Source organism: Lycorma delicatula, chromosome 9 (assembly GCF_047948215.1).
Source record: "Lycorma delicatula isolate Av1 chromosome 9, ASM4794821v1, whole genome shotgun sequence".
Taxonomy (NCBI): Eukaryota; Metazoa; Arthropoda; class Insecta; order Hemiptera; family Fulgoridae; genus Lycorma; species Lycorma delicatula.
This window is the reverse complement of record NC_134463.1, coordinates 40040080-40055331: the sequence shown is the minus strand read 5'-3', so window position 1 is coordinate 40055331 and position 15252 is coordinate 40040080. Positions and strand designations below refer to the sequence as shown.

At 30.7% G+C, this 15252-nt stretch overlaps 1 protein-coding gene across 1 annotated transcript; it reads right to left on the bottom strand.

Moving 5' to 3' along the window:
* Positions 1 to 9119: 9119 nt before the first annotated feature.
* On the bottom strand, positions 9120 to 11321 carry LOC142330351 (uncharacterized). The gene is made up of 3 exons (XM_075375578.1): positions 11292 to 11321; positions 9585 to 9731; positions 9120 to 9375 (listed from the first exon to the last, which is right to left on the bottom strand). Exons 1-3 carry the CDS (start codon positions 11319 to 11321, stop codon positions 9214 to 9216), a joined length of 339 nt encoding a protein of 112 aa, XP_075231693.1. The 3' UTR covers positions 9120 to 9213.
* Between the last annotated feature and the right edge of the window lie 3931 nt (positions 11322 to 15252).

The window sequence follows — 15252 nt, the reverse complement described above, 5'->3', positions numbered from 1 at the left end:
ACCGCAGATCAGAAATTGAGATGTTTGGAGGTCTGTCAGAGGCTTACATCTAGGTTTGCAAAAAAAGGTAATTCATTTTTGAGTCGAACCATCAAAACATGGGTCCACCACTACACTTCCCAGTTGAAACAAGCCAGTATGGAGTGGTGAAGGAAAGGGGAGACAGCCCCAGTGAAAGCCAAGACGTTAAGAATGCTTTTGGCTCCATCAAATGGAGCCATATTCACAGTGCATTATTGGCTAAGAACGTAAGCCCATATCTTAGGAGACAGGCGAGGAGATACCTCTCTGACACATTGTGCAGAATTGCAACGCAAAGTGGAGATTTGGAAGTTAACATACATGGTGGAGTTCCCCAGGGCTCCGTTTTGGGCCCGTTATTATGGGTTTTAACTTTTGACGGAATCCTGAATTTGGATTATCCTGCAGGAGTCGAGGTCATTGCCTATGCAGATGACCTGGTGATCCTTGCGAGTGATAGACATACACTGGAAGTACAAAATAAGGCCATTTTGGCAAATCAGATGATAGAAAACTGGCTATGTAATAAAAATTTAGTGCTGAACATAGTTAAATGCAAATTTATCACTTTCACTGGAAGAAGGATCATTGATCGGCTGGATATCAGGATCAATGGCGAACCAATAGCAGAAACTGATAAGCTGAAGTACCTAGGCGTTACCTTTCAGAGGAACGGTTCCTTCACCAAACATATAAACGAAGTTTCTAACAGGGCTGACAGAATGATAAAATCTTTAAATATCATTATGACGAACCAAAGAGCGTGTAAGGCGTCAAAGAGAAGGCTCATAGCGTCTTCGGTAATATCGTCCATGCTTTATGCGGTGCCGGTTTGGTGGATTTCATTGCAAGTAAAGAAAAACGTGGCACGTATGATCAGGACCCGTAGGAGACTGTTGCTTGGAGTGATTTCTGTACATAGGACGGTCTCCTATGAGGCTTTGTGTGTGCTCGCTGGAGTCCCACCGATTGATTTATTAGCACTTGTTGAAAGAGACCAGAGAGTTGGAATTCACGAATCAAGGCAGCGGCTAATGGCAAATTGGCAGGACAGGTGGAATGAGAATGGCCCTGGAGGTAGAACAAAGAGACTCATCCCCGATATTAAAAGCTGGATATATAGGAAGCATGGGGAAGTGAATTTTCACCTGTCACAATACTTTACAGGGCATGGTAACTTTAATTTTTACTTGCAAAGAATCGGTAGAAGAGCATTGTCGGAATGTATGTATTGCGATCGCGAAGATGATGTTGAGCACACATTTACTGACTGCCATAAAAGGAGAGAAGAATTAGTAGACATCGAACTATCATCTGATGGTAACGGCAGATTAATTAATCACATGTTGCAGAGTGAAGATGCCTGGAAGAGGGTTGATTCAGTTATTAAGAAAATATTAACGCAGAAAAATGAGGACGAGAGGAGATTGGGATTCTGATCTTAGTATAGAGAAGCGCGGATAGCCCCAGTGGTGAGGACTGGCATGCTGAGGTGTGCCAGTTTCGATGAGCCACTGGGGACTCGAAGGGTTTTTCTTGATAGGAAAGATCAAAGAAAAGACCCAATCGTCACGTCAAGACAATCATGGTATGGCGTGGCGATATATATAGATGGGCATATCAATAGACTCAAAAGAACTGACTGGTAACTAATAAAATTCATTGTAGAAATGCCTTTTTGTTTTATTTTTGTAGTGGATAGTCATGGATAGTCACATCTTCATATTCATAATTAAATATACATAACCTTGAAAATAAATGATTTTATTTATGGAAAGCAATGAAGGAAAAAAATTCATTTTTTTCTGTAATGTTCTTTCTTATTCCTGTTTAGGTATTACTTCAGAGGGTGATATGTGTGAGTTTAAGCGAAGTGTAATCTTGTACAGTCTCAGTTCAACCATTCCTTAGATGTGCGGCTTGAAATCCAACCACCAAAGAACACCGGTATCCATGATCTAGTTAATATTCAAATACATACAAAAGTATCTGCCTTTACTAGGATTTGAACGCTGGAACTCTCGACTTCTAAATCAACTTATTTGGGAAGATGTGTTCACCACTAGACCAACCTGGTGGGTTTTCTGTAATGTTAGTTTAATTTGAAATTATGTAATGTTATGAAGTTGTAATTGATCAATTGCATGCATCAACGTGTTTATCTCAGTATATAAAAAAGTTTAATTTTATGTAAGAATATATTTATACATAAAAATAGAGGTACTTTTGAGGTGATCACATTCAATATGAATACAAACATAACCTCACAAATTGGTGAGTTTAAAAGAGCGAAATTCTTGGTTCATTTATCTAGGTAGTATTTTTTTTAAATGCTATAAATTTTTTATATGAAAAGGAATACGATGTTAAAAATAAAAATTTAACAGTTTTTTCTAAAGTGAAAGTGACAGAAGCTTAACCAGCTTTTGTCTTCAAATAACACTAATGCTACATTTTAAGGAAATAATGTTGACTGATGTGAAGTAATAATATTCTATGATTTAACGTAAAATAATGCATGAAGTTAGGTGGTCTAATGCAGATACATGAATTTGCATCCATATTTATACATGTATTTTCTTTTAATTTAACTAATATTTTTATGAATACTATATTTTTGTACGGCAGGTATTTTAATTTAAATAAAATAGAATATTCAGTATTTGTTCAATATAAAAGAAATCAGTAAATCCTTAATACGTTACTGTACAATCTGTAACCTGTAACTTACTGATTCTTTTATTACACAAATCTTTTTTGGATAAATTTTTTTCACAGGTCCGCAGGAACTGAGGGAAAATAAATGGAAACTTATATTTCAGGAAACAACAAGAAAATGGATAGGAATTCTGGGTGACCCGTAGTTAAAAATAAAGGAAAAACTTAAACAATAAAATAATACATTGTATTTAGAATACTGAATCTGTATTCTAATACTGGAAAAATCAATATTCTAGTATCGAGTTGGGATTCTAAGTACAAATATTAAAATGTGAGATCTGCTAATTAGCTTTGCGAATGTAGAACTATTAAGACTTGGCTTGTCTTTTGGTCTCTACTCAACTAGAGGAATCCTATACGTGTAAATTATTCTTTTATAAAATGGCAAAAAAAGTGATTACATTTTTCTGGGACTCAAATTATTGTATTACTATTATTTTAAGGTCGATATACAAGAAATTAAAACACGGACTTTGCACATAAAAATTAAAGATTCAGTTGCTACTGATGGAATTCCTTTCTCAATACTGAAGTCATAAACAACAAATTTAATTGATAAATCTTTCATTAGTAGAAGATTTATCAGTAACCTCAAAATCTCTTATTATTTTGTAAAAGAAACTAACAGTATTTAATTTACAAAATTAAAGATTAATTTTCTGGAAAAAAGGACCAGTAATAGATTCACAAATTCTTGAATTACATGTATTGATAATAATCAGCTTAGTTGAAATTCTATTGAGTTTCAACTGTTGAAATAACTATTTCCCAGCTGAATCTTTCTTAAATAACAGAAAAAATGCGTAGCCGTGTTTTTTTTTTTTTGTATTTTGTACCATTTTCTCTTTCTTTGGCACAATTTCATGCAACCATTATTCTTTGGTCTCTGACATGTAACGGTGAATCTGTGTTTCATGTAGTGTAATAGAACGTTGAAGAAACTGAGTGGAATTATATTTAAATAAATTTATAAATAGCCTTGAGAAGTTTATGGTCAGTTGTTAACAAATGCAGCTCCCATAGAGCAGAAAGTTTTTCACACCTAAAATGTTTATAGGTGTAGTTGACACATCTATCAAAATGTTTGCGATGTCAACTAGCTCGTGTGCATAATTGTAGCGGACACCGTCATGAGTCTGTGATCATTTAATACAACATTGTGAAATTTTTGATGATTTTGTCAGTCTTAGCAGGTTTTGGATGTGCTGAGCTTTTATCATCCTAAATTGATCTACATTTAGCAGCCCACTTTTTTAATTGAAAAAAAATGAAAACGAAGAATCTTTAAAGTGAATTTAAAACTTTTTTATGTCTGTTAGAATTACTGTTTTTAACACAAGTACTTAATAACAGTTCAAACTTAATAAATTTTATCCATATTCCAAATAATATTAAACTTTGTTTTATTCTTGTGCTATACAACCGTGAAAATAAACATATACATCTGATACTTCATAGCATAACATCTAAAGAATCATACTTAAATAGTAATTTGGTCATACTTGCACCACATCTGTGTTGGGTGGAGAACTTTTTGAACAGCCTTGGTAAAAGATATATATATTATATTTTAAAATGTATTTAGGGGTATATTTTTATTTATATGCAGGTTAGTGCTCTCACTGATTAAAACCTCTCTCCCATTCTTACAACTAATTTTTTTTTTTTTTTTGCATAGGAGGAGGGGAAAACTCTACCAGTCGCTGCTTGCCCATACAAGACGGCAGTGTCGGGCTTGCACCGACTAAAACCCCTCCCCCTTACTTAACTTAAATTATAATTTACTGAACTTGACCTATAACTAAAATTATATTTTAACGAACTTGACCTAAACACTAGCAGCTTTAAATCCTAACCTAAGGGAGTTAGGTTAGCATGTAATCTAACTCCCCTAAAATAACAGCTTCGCACTGCCATCAGTGCGGACCTGACGGCGGCTGACAGAGCTTTCTCCCCCTACGGAAACCAAAAAAATAAAATAAAATACAAAAAAAAAATTCACTAATGAATGTAAATATGTCCATGAATTTCTTGATAAAATAAAACAAAAATTATGAAAATTGGACCACTGTTTACAAATTAATTGGTTCCAGAAGCCCGATAGTACATAGCCTACAGTATCCATCCATATTATGAAATTATTAATATTTTATAAATATTAATTTGTTATCAACAAATCAATCCGTATTTGTTTTTGGATAAAATATTTCATTTTGGGTAAATGTTTTCTTTAAATTTATATATAGGAAAACACTCCCCATGTAATCTTTTACTGCACCTTGTACAGACAGTTCTTGTTTTTCTTTTTAAAGAAGACAACCGCAACAAAAATAAACTTAATGCAACAAAACTGCTGGATTATATGAATTCACAGCTTTGAAATAAATTAGTATAAGAAGCTAACAGGTAAGTTACTTTTTACCTTATTTATGATCGGATACCTTTAGAACAGAATTAGTATATATTAATTACCAAACTACCATTTTTTTGTTGAATATGAATTATTTCAGTAAACCATTTTTTAATCATTTTGATGAAAAATATGAGTTACTTATGTACTTACAAGTACATGAGTAACAAGAACAACTTCCTTCCTAACAAGTAGAACAAAACTAAATAAGTAATTCTTAAAAAGAAAATTTAATAATACTGTACATCAAATAATACACTAACTTCATACAAACATTTAAAAAAATAATACAAACACATAATCTAAATTTTATACTATGTACCATTAGTAAATCTTAGAACTATTATGAAGATAATTTTATAGAAATTTCTTTATGAACAGTAACGTGTTTTTCTAATCTATCTTTTCTACTAAAAGACTTTTGACAAAAATCACATGTAACTTTTTTCTGTCCAGTATGAATAGAAAGATGTGACTTCAGATGACAACTCTGGTTAAAAGAAAATTGACAAAAATTACACGAGAATTTTTTCTCACCAGTGTGAATGGAAAGATGCGCCTTTAAAAAACAACTTTGTAAAAATATTACATGTAAATTTTTTCTCCCCAGTATGAATTATAAGATATTTTGTCAAATTGCTACTGTTATTAAAATTTTTTAAACAAATGTTATATATAAAATTTTTCTCTCTAGTATGAATCGGTGTTTCTTTAAATTACTATTATTAAGAGTCTTTAAACAAATATTACACGTAAATTTCTTCTCACCTGTATGAATTATAAGGTGTTTCTTCAAATTACCATTATTATTAAAAGTTTTTCACAAGTGTTACATTTAAATCTTTTTTCACCGATATGAATAGAAAAATGTCTGTTTAAATCACTGCTTCGATAAAATGAATTTTGACAATGTATGACGGTAAATTTTTTCTCCGACATGAATATTATTGTGATGCAACAGATTATATTTTGACTTGAATGTTTTTTCAAAATGATTACACGTATATTTCTTAGCGTCTTTAATATTTTGTTTATTACACTCCACTAATCTATCGCTTACATCATTATTATTAATTTTTATATCGTGTTCTAATTCTAATGTTTTATCGTTATTAATTTTATCACTACTAATACTGTTGATTTCATTGAATATTTTACGTAGGCGATTACGTAAAACGTTATCTTTACGCTTCTTGAGAATCATATATTTCATATTCTGAATATTATCCTCGACATTTTCTAAAACTGAATCGTCAGTTGTTTGATCAGCAAGATCCAAAAATATATATATAAAAATAAACAATGAATAACACAGAATAAGATGAAGCAATCTAAATTAATTTGTTGTAAACACCAAAAAGACTGTTAAGATGATAAAATTTTCCATTAATCATCTATAAAGGAGATTAACTCCTTGCGGATAATCCCATCGGTATAAAAGAAAAAACATATCAACGAGAATCTGAATGTTGCTCTTGACTTGAGACTTTCTTTGGCTGAAGTGAAACGACGGGCCCTTTCACTGTGTTGAGTACTGCTTGATTCAGGGTCATATCTACAAAGCAAATTTTTGTCACCAATGACAACCTATCTCAATCGGTTTACACCAATTCTTTCAGTTCACTGCAGACATTTAAGTTTGCGATTTTTTTATTATTATTTTTGTTCATCAAATAGTAGTCACGGCAAAACCTTTTGCGGAAACCTTTGTAAGATTCCAATCCTTAACAAAAGCTACTGACATGTGCTGTACAATAATTTCATGTTACATATACTGTTGATGGTGTGTCTAAGATTTTCCAAAATCAAAATCCTAACTGCAATGACATTTTTTTGGTATAATGCTGGCTAACGATCACACCAAACATTCATCAACAACAATGCATGTTCAGCAATTTTTTAAAACATTTAAATCAATTATACATCTGTATCAAGTTAAATGCGTCATAATTGAATTTAAACATTACAGATTGTTTTCTGAAAGCGGTCGTAGCACAATCACAACCAAACAAAACCGCCTATCAATAATAAACATATCTGCTTAGATTGAATCCAATACGTGTAGTCAGTACATGAAGGATATCTTAGGCTGTTACTCGTGGTGTTTGGTAGAGTTAGTGTCTTTAAATCAGGAATATTATAAGTAGATATGATAAATTTAAATTACACAGTTTTCAATGGAAAACATAAAATAACTTATATATATATATATATATTATAACACATATTATGAGAACAAAAAGAATTATATTTCTTACAATATTAAATTTATCTTTTAAGCACAAAAACTTAAATAATAATGCTTAATTAACTTATAATTTCCAGAAAGTAATACAAAACATAAGATTTTCCAACAAATTATGCTTGTATTATTTTTGTTCGATACAATGTTGGGGAGGAAAAATCAATTCAAATTTGTTAATCTTCAATGCCGAACAACATTCCTAAATATAGATAGAGCCCACCAGTCTTTCCTTATTATTCTCTTCTCAAATTTACCTTAAAAATTTTACATCAACCTACGTAATTTTCAGCACTTCATATTTATAGGAGTGCAGCATTGTACACATCAGATTTTTAAGTTATCATAAAATTAATTTTTTTCATACTTTCCTGGTTTGCACAACTCTACTTTTGAAATCATGTTTAAAAAAAATATTTCTGCTAAAACATTTTAACTAGGTAAATAATATCTTAACAAGAAAAGTGAGAACACATATGGAAGAAAATTATTTACAAATCTATACTTAAAGTAATGTCAAGGATGAAATGACTAGATAAAGTAAAAGAAATGGAGTTTTAGAGTAAATTCTGTTTCACCTCTTTCTTTACAAATTTTTTATATTTGGTGTAATGCCGGTAGATCGTCATCCTGAACATTCATCATCATCATCAACACATCTTGACCATTTTTAAAAATCGGTCTTAGATCTGTGTTTGACTAAAAGCATCAACTGAATATCCGCAGTAACATTGTGTGAGTTTCTGCCACTATTTTATCAAAATAAATACAGAAATATTTCTAATTGTCATACATTATTTTATATACAGGTGATTACAAATAAAATATATACTTTCAACAGCTTTATTAAAAATTTATTTTTAAGAGATGAGATGATCGCTTACATAATTATATAGAATTCTTTAAGTTCTTATTTATAAATGTTTAATGTGTGCACCATTTGTAACATGACAGATATCAACATGGTTATTGAATTCGTCCCAAACATGTGCAAGCATATATTGGTCAATGGTAGCAACAGCATTTTAATACGTCATATTAAGTCGCCGATATCAACAGGAAGAGGCGGTACAAAAACATTGTCTTTTACATAACCCCATAAAAAGTAGTTGCAAGATGTCAAGTCTGGACTACTTAGTGGCCAACACTTTTACCATATGGTGATTTACCATATTTTGTTCTAAAATGCCACTGCACGGCAGTAACAGAGTATGTTTTGGCTAATTCGAACACACATAAAACTTTCTCTACAGCAGTAGTGGCCACCTTGCCAGTCTGGTAACATGACACATCAATCAGCTGAGCAGATATACCAAGACAGAGCACCAGGTTGGTCTAGTGGTGAACGCATCTTCCCAAATCAGCTGATTTGGAAGTCGAGAGTTCCAGCATTCAAGTCCTAGTAAAGCCAGTTATTTTTACACGGATTTGAATACTAGATCGTGGATACCGGTGTTCTTTGGTGGTTGGGTTTCAATTTTACAAGACTACACTTCCTTTACACTCATACATATCATCCTCTGAAGAATTATCTAAACGGTAGTTACCAGAGGCTAAACAGGAAAAAGAAAGAAAGATATACCAAGATAAACTTTAAAAAGATTCCCTGTAAAACCATATCATTTATTGTATTCACATACACCAGTTTAATTTTTATAAGCTATCAAAAATGTATATTTCAATTCTAATCACTCTGTATTACCACAGGTTGATAACCTGGAAATGTTTAGATTAAAAAACATGCGTAATTAAGAGTAAGAATTAAGCAAACCATCCAAATTATAACAGTAATAAGTTAAATTAAAAACGATTGAACACATTATATTTTTAAATAAACAACCAATTCTTCCGGTTTAATTTGATATTGTTCTTCCTTTTTTATAAACATCAAACCTTCACAGTTACAGTTTTTATCCAAACTTAAAGGATCATTTTCTTCTTTTATAGGAAACACTGTGTATAATTCATTATGATCTATTCCCTGCAACAGAAAAATTTCACACGCTACTGTAATATTAAAATAATTTCTGTTCTGAGTTAACCGCTAAATTAAGCTGTTGGACTAAATTATACAATAAGAATAGAAATTATTCAAAAACTAAATATCTTTTACATCAGCTACAAACAACTAACCAAAAACTACATTTTTTCCTCCTCCAGTGAAATTTTAATTATATATCTTTTACTTACACAATCGTACTCCATGTCTTCATTATACTGTGAAAATAAACATTCTGTTTCTTCAGGTATGCTTTCTTCTAATTCTGTTTTAACATCGATCAAAGTGTTTAATGTAACTTCATCAAAATATGTATTATTAATGAACGCATTCATTTTCTGGAAAAAATCAAAATAACTAAATTTTTATTCAGTTAAACCTGAAAAATAAAAACAATATCTACGCTGAATACAACCTTTCCACAGGTTTTGAGCTATTAATACAGTAGCCCTTTTATGTTAATGATTTTACTTTCAAAAGATATGAGTTCTCAGTGTAATCCTGCATTTAGAATTTTGCTGTCAATTTTGATCATATTTCTCTGTTATTTGTCATTACTGAATTAAATCGTGCACTTAAATTAATGCTTTCATGAAAACTATTCTCCATTTAAGTATAAATCAATATGCTAAATACAGTTAAAAACAAGCTAAAACATATACAGTTTTATTTGAAGTACATTTTACCAAAGCTTTTTCTAAGATATTTTTTACTACTTTTAAATATTAAGCTAATTATTTTTCGTTTTTTTGTCAATATTATTTTAAAAATAATGTTTATTATATGAAACATTTTAAAATAATTAGCTTAATATTTGATGTATACTTAGAATGGAGTTGTAGTTTTAATGAAAACATTAGTTAAATGTTGAAGTATGGTTATACTGTTTTATTATTTAAATTTATATTTATTCAAATAATTGTAGTACTTAACGTAAGTGACTCAGATAGAAGTGTACTTAGTGATTGCGATGTTGGAAGCGGAAAAAAGGAACTTACAGGTGGAAAACAAAAAGCTTTAAAAGGGTTTGGTATTCTGTACCAAAGAAAGCAAAGAAAGTCTTTAATCCTTGTAAACATGACAGTAGTAGGTTTGCTTGCATTAAATGTAGGCCTACAGCTCTAGATGTATTTCTGACTAGCTTCTTCAAAAAACCAGAAAAATTAGACAATATACCAATAACACTTTATTGGTACATTGATTACCAATTAATTGTCCAATTAAAACGGCGGCGTAGGCCAGTCACTGAAAACAAAACTAAAAAACCTGGTGGATAATATGATTGCAAATGCAATTTATATTTATTTCTTTTGCAATTTTAAGAAGTTCCAGTCTGCAAGAAAAAACTTTTCTTACAGTTCTTTCAGCCATTGGTCTACTAGACTAAAAAAAGTATTTTTTTTTTTTTTTTTGTAAAAAGTATTGTTACAAAAGTTAACTCTGGCAACAGAAGAGTAAAGACGGGGTGATAGAAAAAACCACCTTAATTTTAAAAAAAAATGGAAGAAGTGAGGAAGTTTATCACACATCTAAGAGAGACAGAGTCATACTACGATAGTAAAAAATGCAAAAGAATCTATTTAAGCTGTGATTTGAACTCCAATGTAGGCTTCTGGTCTCTGGCTTTTGCAGAAAAAATGACATATGGTAGAAAAAAAAATCCAAACTAGGAGAGCTCGTGCTTTTTATGATCATTTGAAAGCAGATGTAGAAGATTCTTTACTCCTTATGCTTTGATCTACAGCAGATCCAGTTGTTACCAAAGGCTCCCGTACAAGAATCTTTCTAAATAATATAAATTATTTATTATCATTCTGTTATATAAATAACTAATTTATATAATTCTTTGAGATCATAACCGATCTCAAGACAAAAAGTCCTGGCAAAGGCAGCCAAACCTTTGCCAACTTTGCTAAACCACCTGTCATCTCTTGTCATTGAATGGAAAAGTGTTCTATGTTTCTTTTTGCTGGTTGTGCATAACAAAATAAAGAAGAAAAAAACATAATTTAAAGAAGCTTTCTAATTTTCTACAATGTTAAAACTTGTATTAAAGAAATTGTTTTGAACTTCAAGCACGTGGCCATAGCGTTCGTTCTGCTGACAAGAGTTTTTGGCAGTACAGAAAAGATAAACCAAAAAATCTTGACCATAGAAGAATATTTTAAATGCTACAGAACAAGTAAAGTATCTTGGTAAGGGTTAGAATCTTTTCAAAACTAAACAATTAAGTATGTATTACAAAGTTACTGATTATATCATTAAGTTTAGAAGAATACAAATAAAAATTAAAGAAGGGAATTTGATCAAAAGAATTGTAAAAAAAAAAAAAAGATTGTTGAATAGGAAAGTTGGTTAGAAATCGAAAATTTGCTATTGTCAAAGGATTAAGAAACCATACATTTCTTTAAGGAAAAAAGGAAACATTACTTTTAACAAAATTCAGCTAGAAAATGTGTCTATTCATGTTAATAGCGAGAAGAAAAATGATGTCGACAAACTTCTTATAAAAATACTTGGTGAGAACCGGGCTGGTAAGCCACTTCCTGATGAACGATTATAGTGATTCAAAGAAATTTTTGGTCATCCAACAGCTGATGAAGAACTATCTAGAATGTGATTGATGTGATATGCACATTTAAAACAAAGATTTTGAAGAATTGTTTGGCCTATTATTCTAAAACTTAGGACATTTTCTTGCCCTTCATTTTTATTTTTTTCATACGCAAATAGCATGAATTGTTTTACAGGCCTGTTTGAAATAATTTATGTTTTTTACAGAGTTTTTTGAATAGTATTAAAAATGTACTACCTAATAAACAACATGTTCAAATTAAGTTTGGCCTAATGTATTTCATTCAAAATGCGTTTTACCCGACTTATTTTATTATTTTCCCAGGTTGCTTTTGAAGTACTATTTTAGCATGAATTACATAAATGAAAATGTTCTTTCACCACGGTAATGCATCTGAACATTCGTCTCAGATTGTTGCTGCAAAACTTTACAACCTACATTTCAAAATGCTTCCTCTTGCACCATATTCACGAGATTTGGCTTCTAGAATTTACATCCTCTTCCCAAAGCCGAAGAAATAAACAGTTTCTTCAGGTTTACTTTAAACGTTTAAATCAAACCTGAGACACCACTTATTTTTCAGACCTGGACAAATCACATTTTACTGAGAGTATTAAAAAGTTAAAACTCGTTCGTCTCAATGCATCAAATGCATTGAATACATTAAAAAATGTAATGCAGTATGAATACATTAAAAAATAATCTTGTTTCCTTTGTCAATTTGAGAACTTTCCAAAATCTTGACAATGACTGTTACTATAGATTTCCATTCTATATTTTATAATAAATTTGTGCATTTTTAAAATATAATTTATACTTTTTTGCGGTTAATTAATTTTAATTACTTCTACATTTACTTTAATTTTGTTTTTCAAACTACTGCATCATCGGTGCCTGATATTTTTCGTTAAGTTAGGAGCCGTAAATTCTATACACCTTGTAATGGAGTCAAATCGTTAACTAAAACTTTAAAATGTCTGTTATGTATTAAAATTATTAGATTCACCAACATACTTATATGACTACTTCTTAATGTTATTTGTTTACAGGTAGTAGATACTTCATTGAAAGACAAAACATTTTTACAGCTTAATTTTAACATGAGAAAATTGAAGAAGATTGTTTACAAACGTAAAATTGGAGGAGATTGAATTAACTGAGTTTTGTGAATAAAATATTTCCATTATGTTGCAATTTATTTTGTTAACAGTTATTTATATTTACTAGCCTGTAATTTCATTATTAAAAGTAGTTGATGTGGAAAAATTAGTGTTATTTATGCTTTTGCATTGGAGAGTTTTTGTTATTCTGAAAGTTAATTACTATTAATGTGGCAGATCGGTTGTATTTTTGGCAGTTGTTAAAACAGACAGTGTGAGAATGAGCTTTGTTGTGAAGGACTAAATCAATCTTAGTTTTCTCCTTCTTCCAGAATATGTTGCTTAATTCTTTTCTTTTTTTAACATTATTAAATAATGTTTCCCATTAACAATTTCTTAAATGAAAAGGAAGACCAAGATAAATAGTGGCCGTTCTTAAATCCTTTGGTTAGAGAAGAAAATGTTACTTTTTTAATATTCTAAATTTCTATTCCACATTCTCAATTTATTCTACTCAAGATTACAATGGTGGATTATATTTCCTCAGATTAAAATAAGTTTAAGCAGATTTTTCACTTTATTGAAATATTGAATCCAAGTAATGTTTGTTAAATGTAAATATCTTTAACACTACAAAAGTGAAGTGATATTTTTTGTACTTCAACATTTTATAGCATTTAATATAATATGTGCATTGAAAATAATCATCCACGTGATATATTTCTACATTATTCCTATGAAATTACTAAATTTTTTATACATCTGTATGCATTAACTTGTAAAACTAACAATAAATACCATAAGTAAGTGTTTGAATAGTCCTTTCAACTACTTGAAACAAATAGATAATATTTTTGCTGAAAAATTGTATTTAATTTCTTTTTTGAGTGATATAAAAATTGATAGAATGCTGTGAGGACAGTTGGTTTGAGAACATCCTCTTATTTTTGAAAATGTTAAAAATCATATAAGAATGAATTAAAATTTCTGGTCATGATCACAATGGTTGTTGAACAGAACTTCCTTCTAGGAGGCATTAAATAAATTAAAATCGGGTTGTCGATAGGCAGATTAATGTGTATTGCATTGTTAATTGAACTTTATCATTCCCTGCCACATAACATTTTTCCTAACTGCTCTCCTGACAAACTTGAATGTAATATGTTTTGGACTTTAAATCTCCTTCCTTTTACCATGACACTAGCAGTTATGTATAAAAGCATTTTATCAAGTTGTAAATATCTTATTATTACCTTTGTAAACAATTGTGCATATATTTTCATTTGGCAGTTCAAGTACACCGTGAATATCTAGTGCATTGTACTGGGAATGTTGTTCCACATTATAAAGTCTGGCCATAAGTCTATTATTAATTTTTTAGAGTGATAATCTTTTATCAGTTAGCTGCTGCACCTCAACTATAGCTTTATCAAAGTCCCCTGTAATATGTAAAATAAATCAAAGTAATCATGACACATTTTTAACTTCTGATAAAGCTAATAGATAACATTACTAGAAGTTATAGCTATCTTTGTGTTATCAATCTGCAAGTTGTTTTGCAGTGAGTTTCCAGAACCTCTTTTATGGTCGACCTGTGACTGTACAGACTAAACTTCATTTACATTCATACATATCAACCTCAATCATCCTCTGAAGTAATACTTTATGGTGGTTCCAGAGGTAAACAGAAAAAAAAGAAAGAAAGCCCCATAAGGCGCTAAATTTCAGCATGGAAGAGATGTTTTGCCGTGACATTGAGTTCCCGGAAATTACAGAAGAGTTGCTACTGCTGTCAGTCATGTCTGTGTAGAGCATTATGAAGGAGAATGGTGTTGATGTGCCAACATCCTTGCTTTTTCTACTCTGACTGAATAAAAGTTGGTTACCTTTCTGTCCATGTGCGATTATGTACGCCAAACTCCAGACATTGTTTCAGTGTCAGGAGTTTTTTCAGAACAAAATTGATTAGATGAAGAAACAAATTTTTCCGCATTGCAGGTGTACTGGACATGATAGTACATGAGCTGAAATAGGAAAATGTTTAAATGTGTAGGTCCACATTTGGCAAGGTCTTGATTATATTCCCTTTATAAGGAAGAAAAGCCTGTATTAAAGATCTGTACTGAGCACAAATTGTCCTTTACTGTGGCTCATCAGGAATACAGAAAATCACCCAGCATGAGG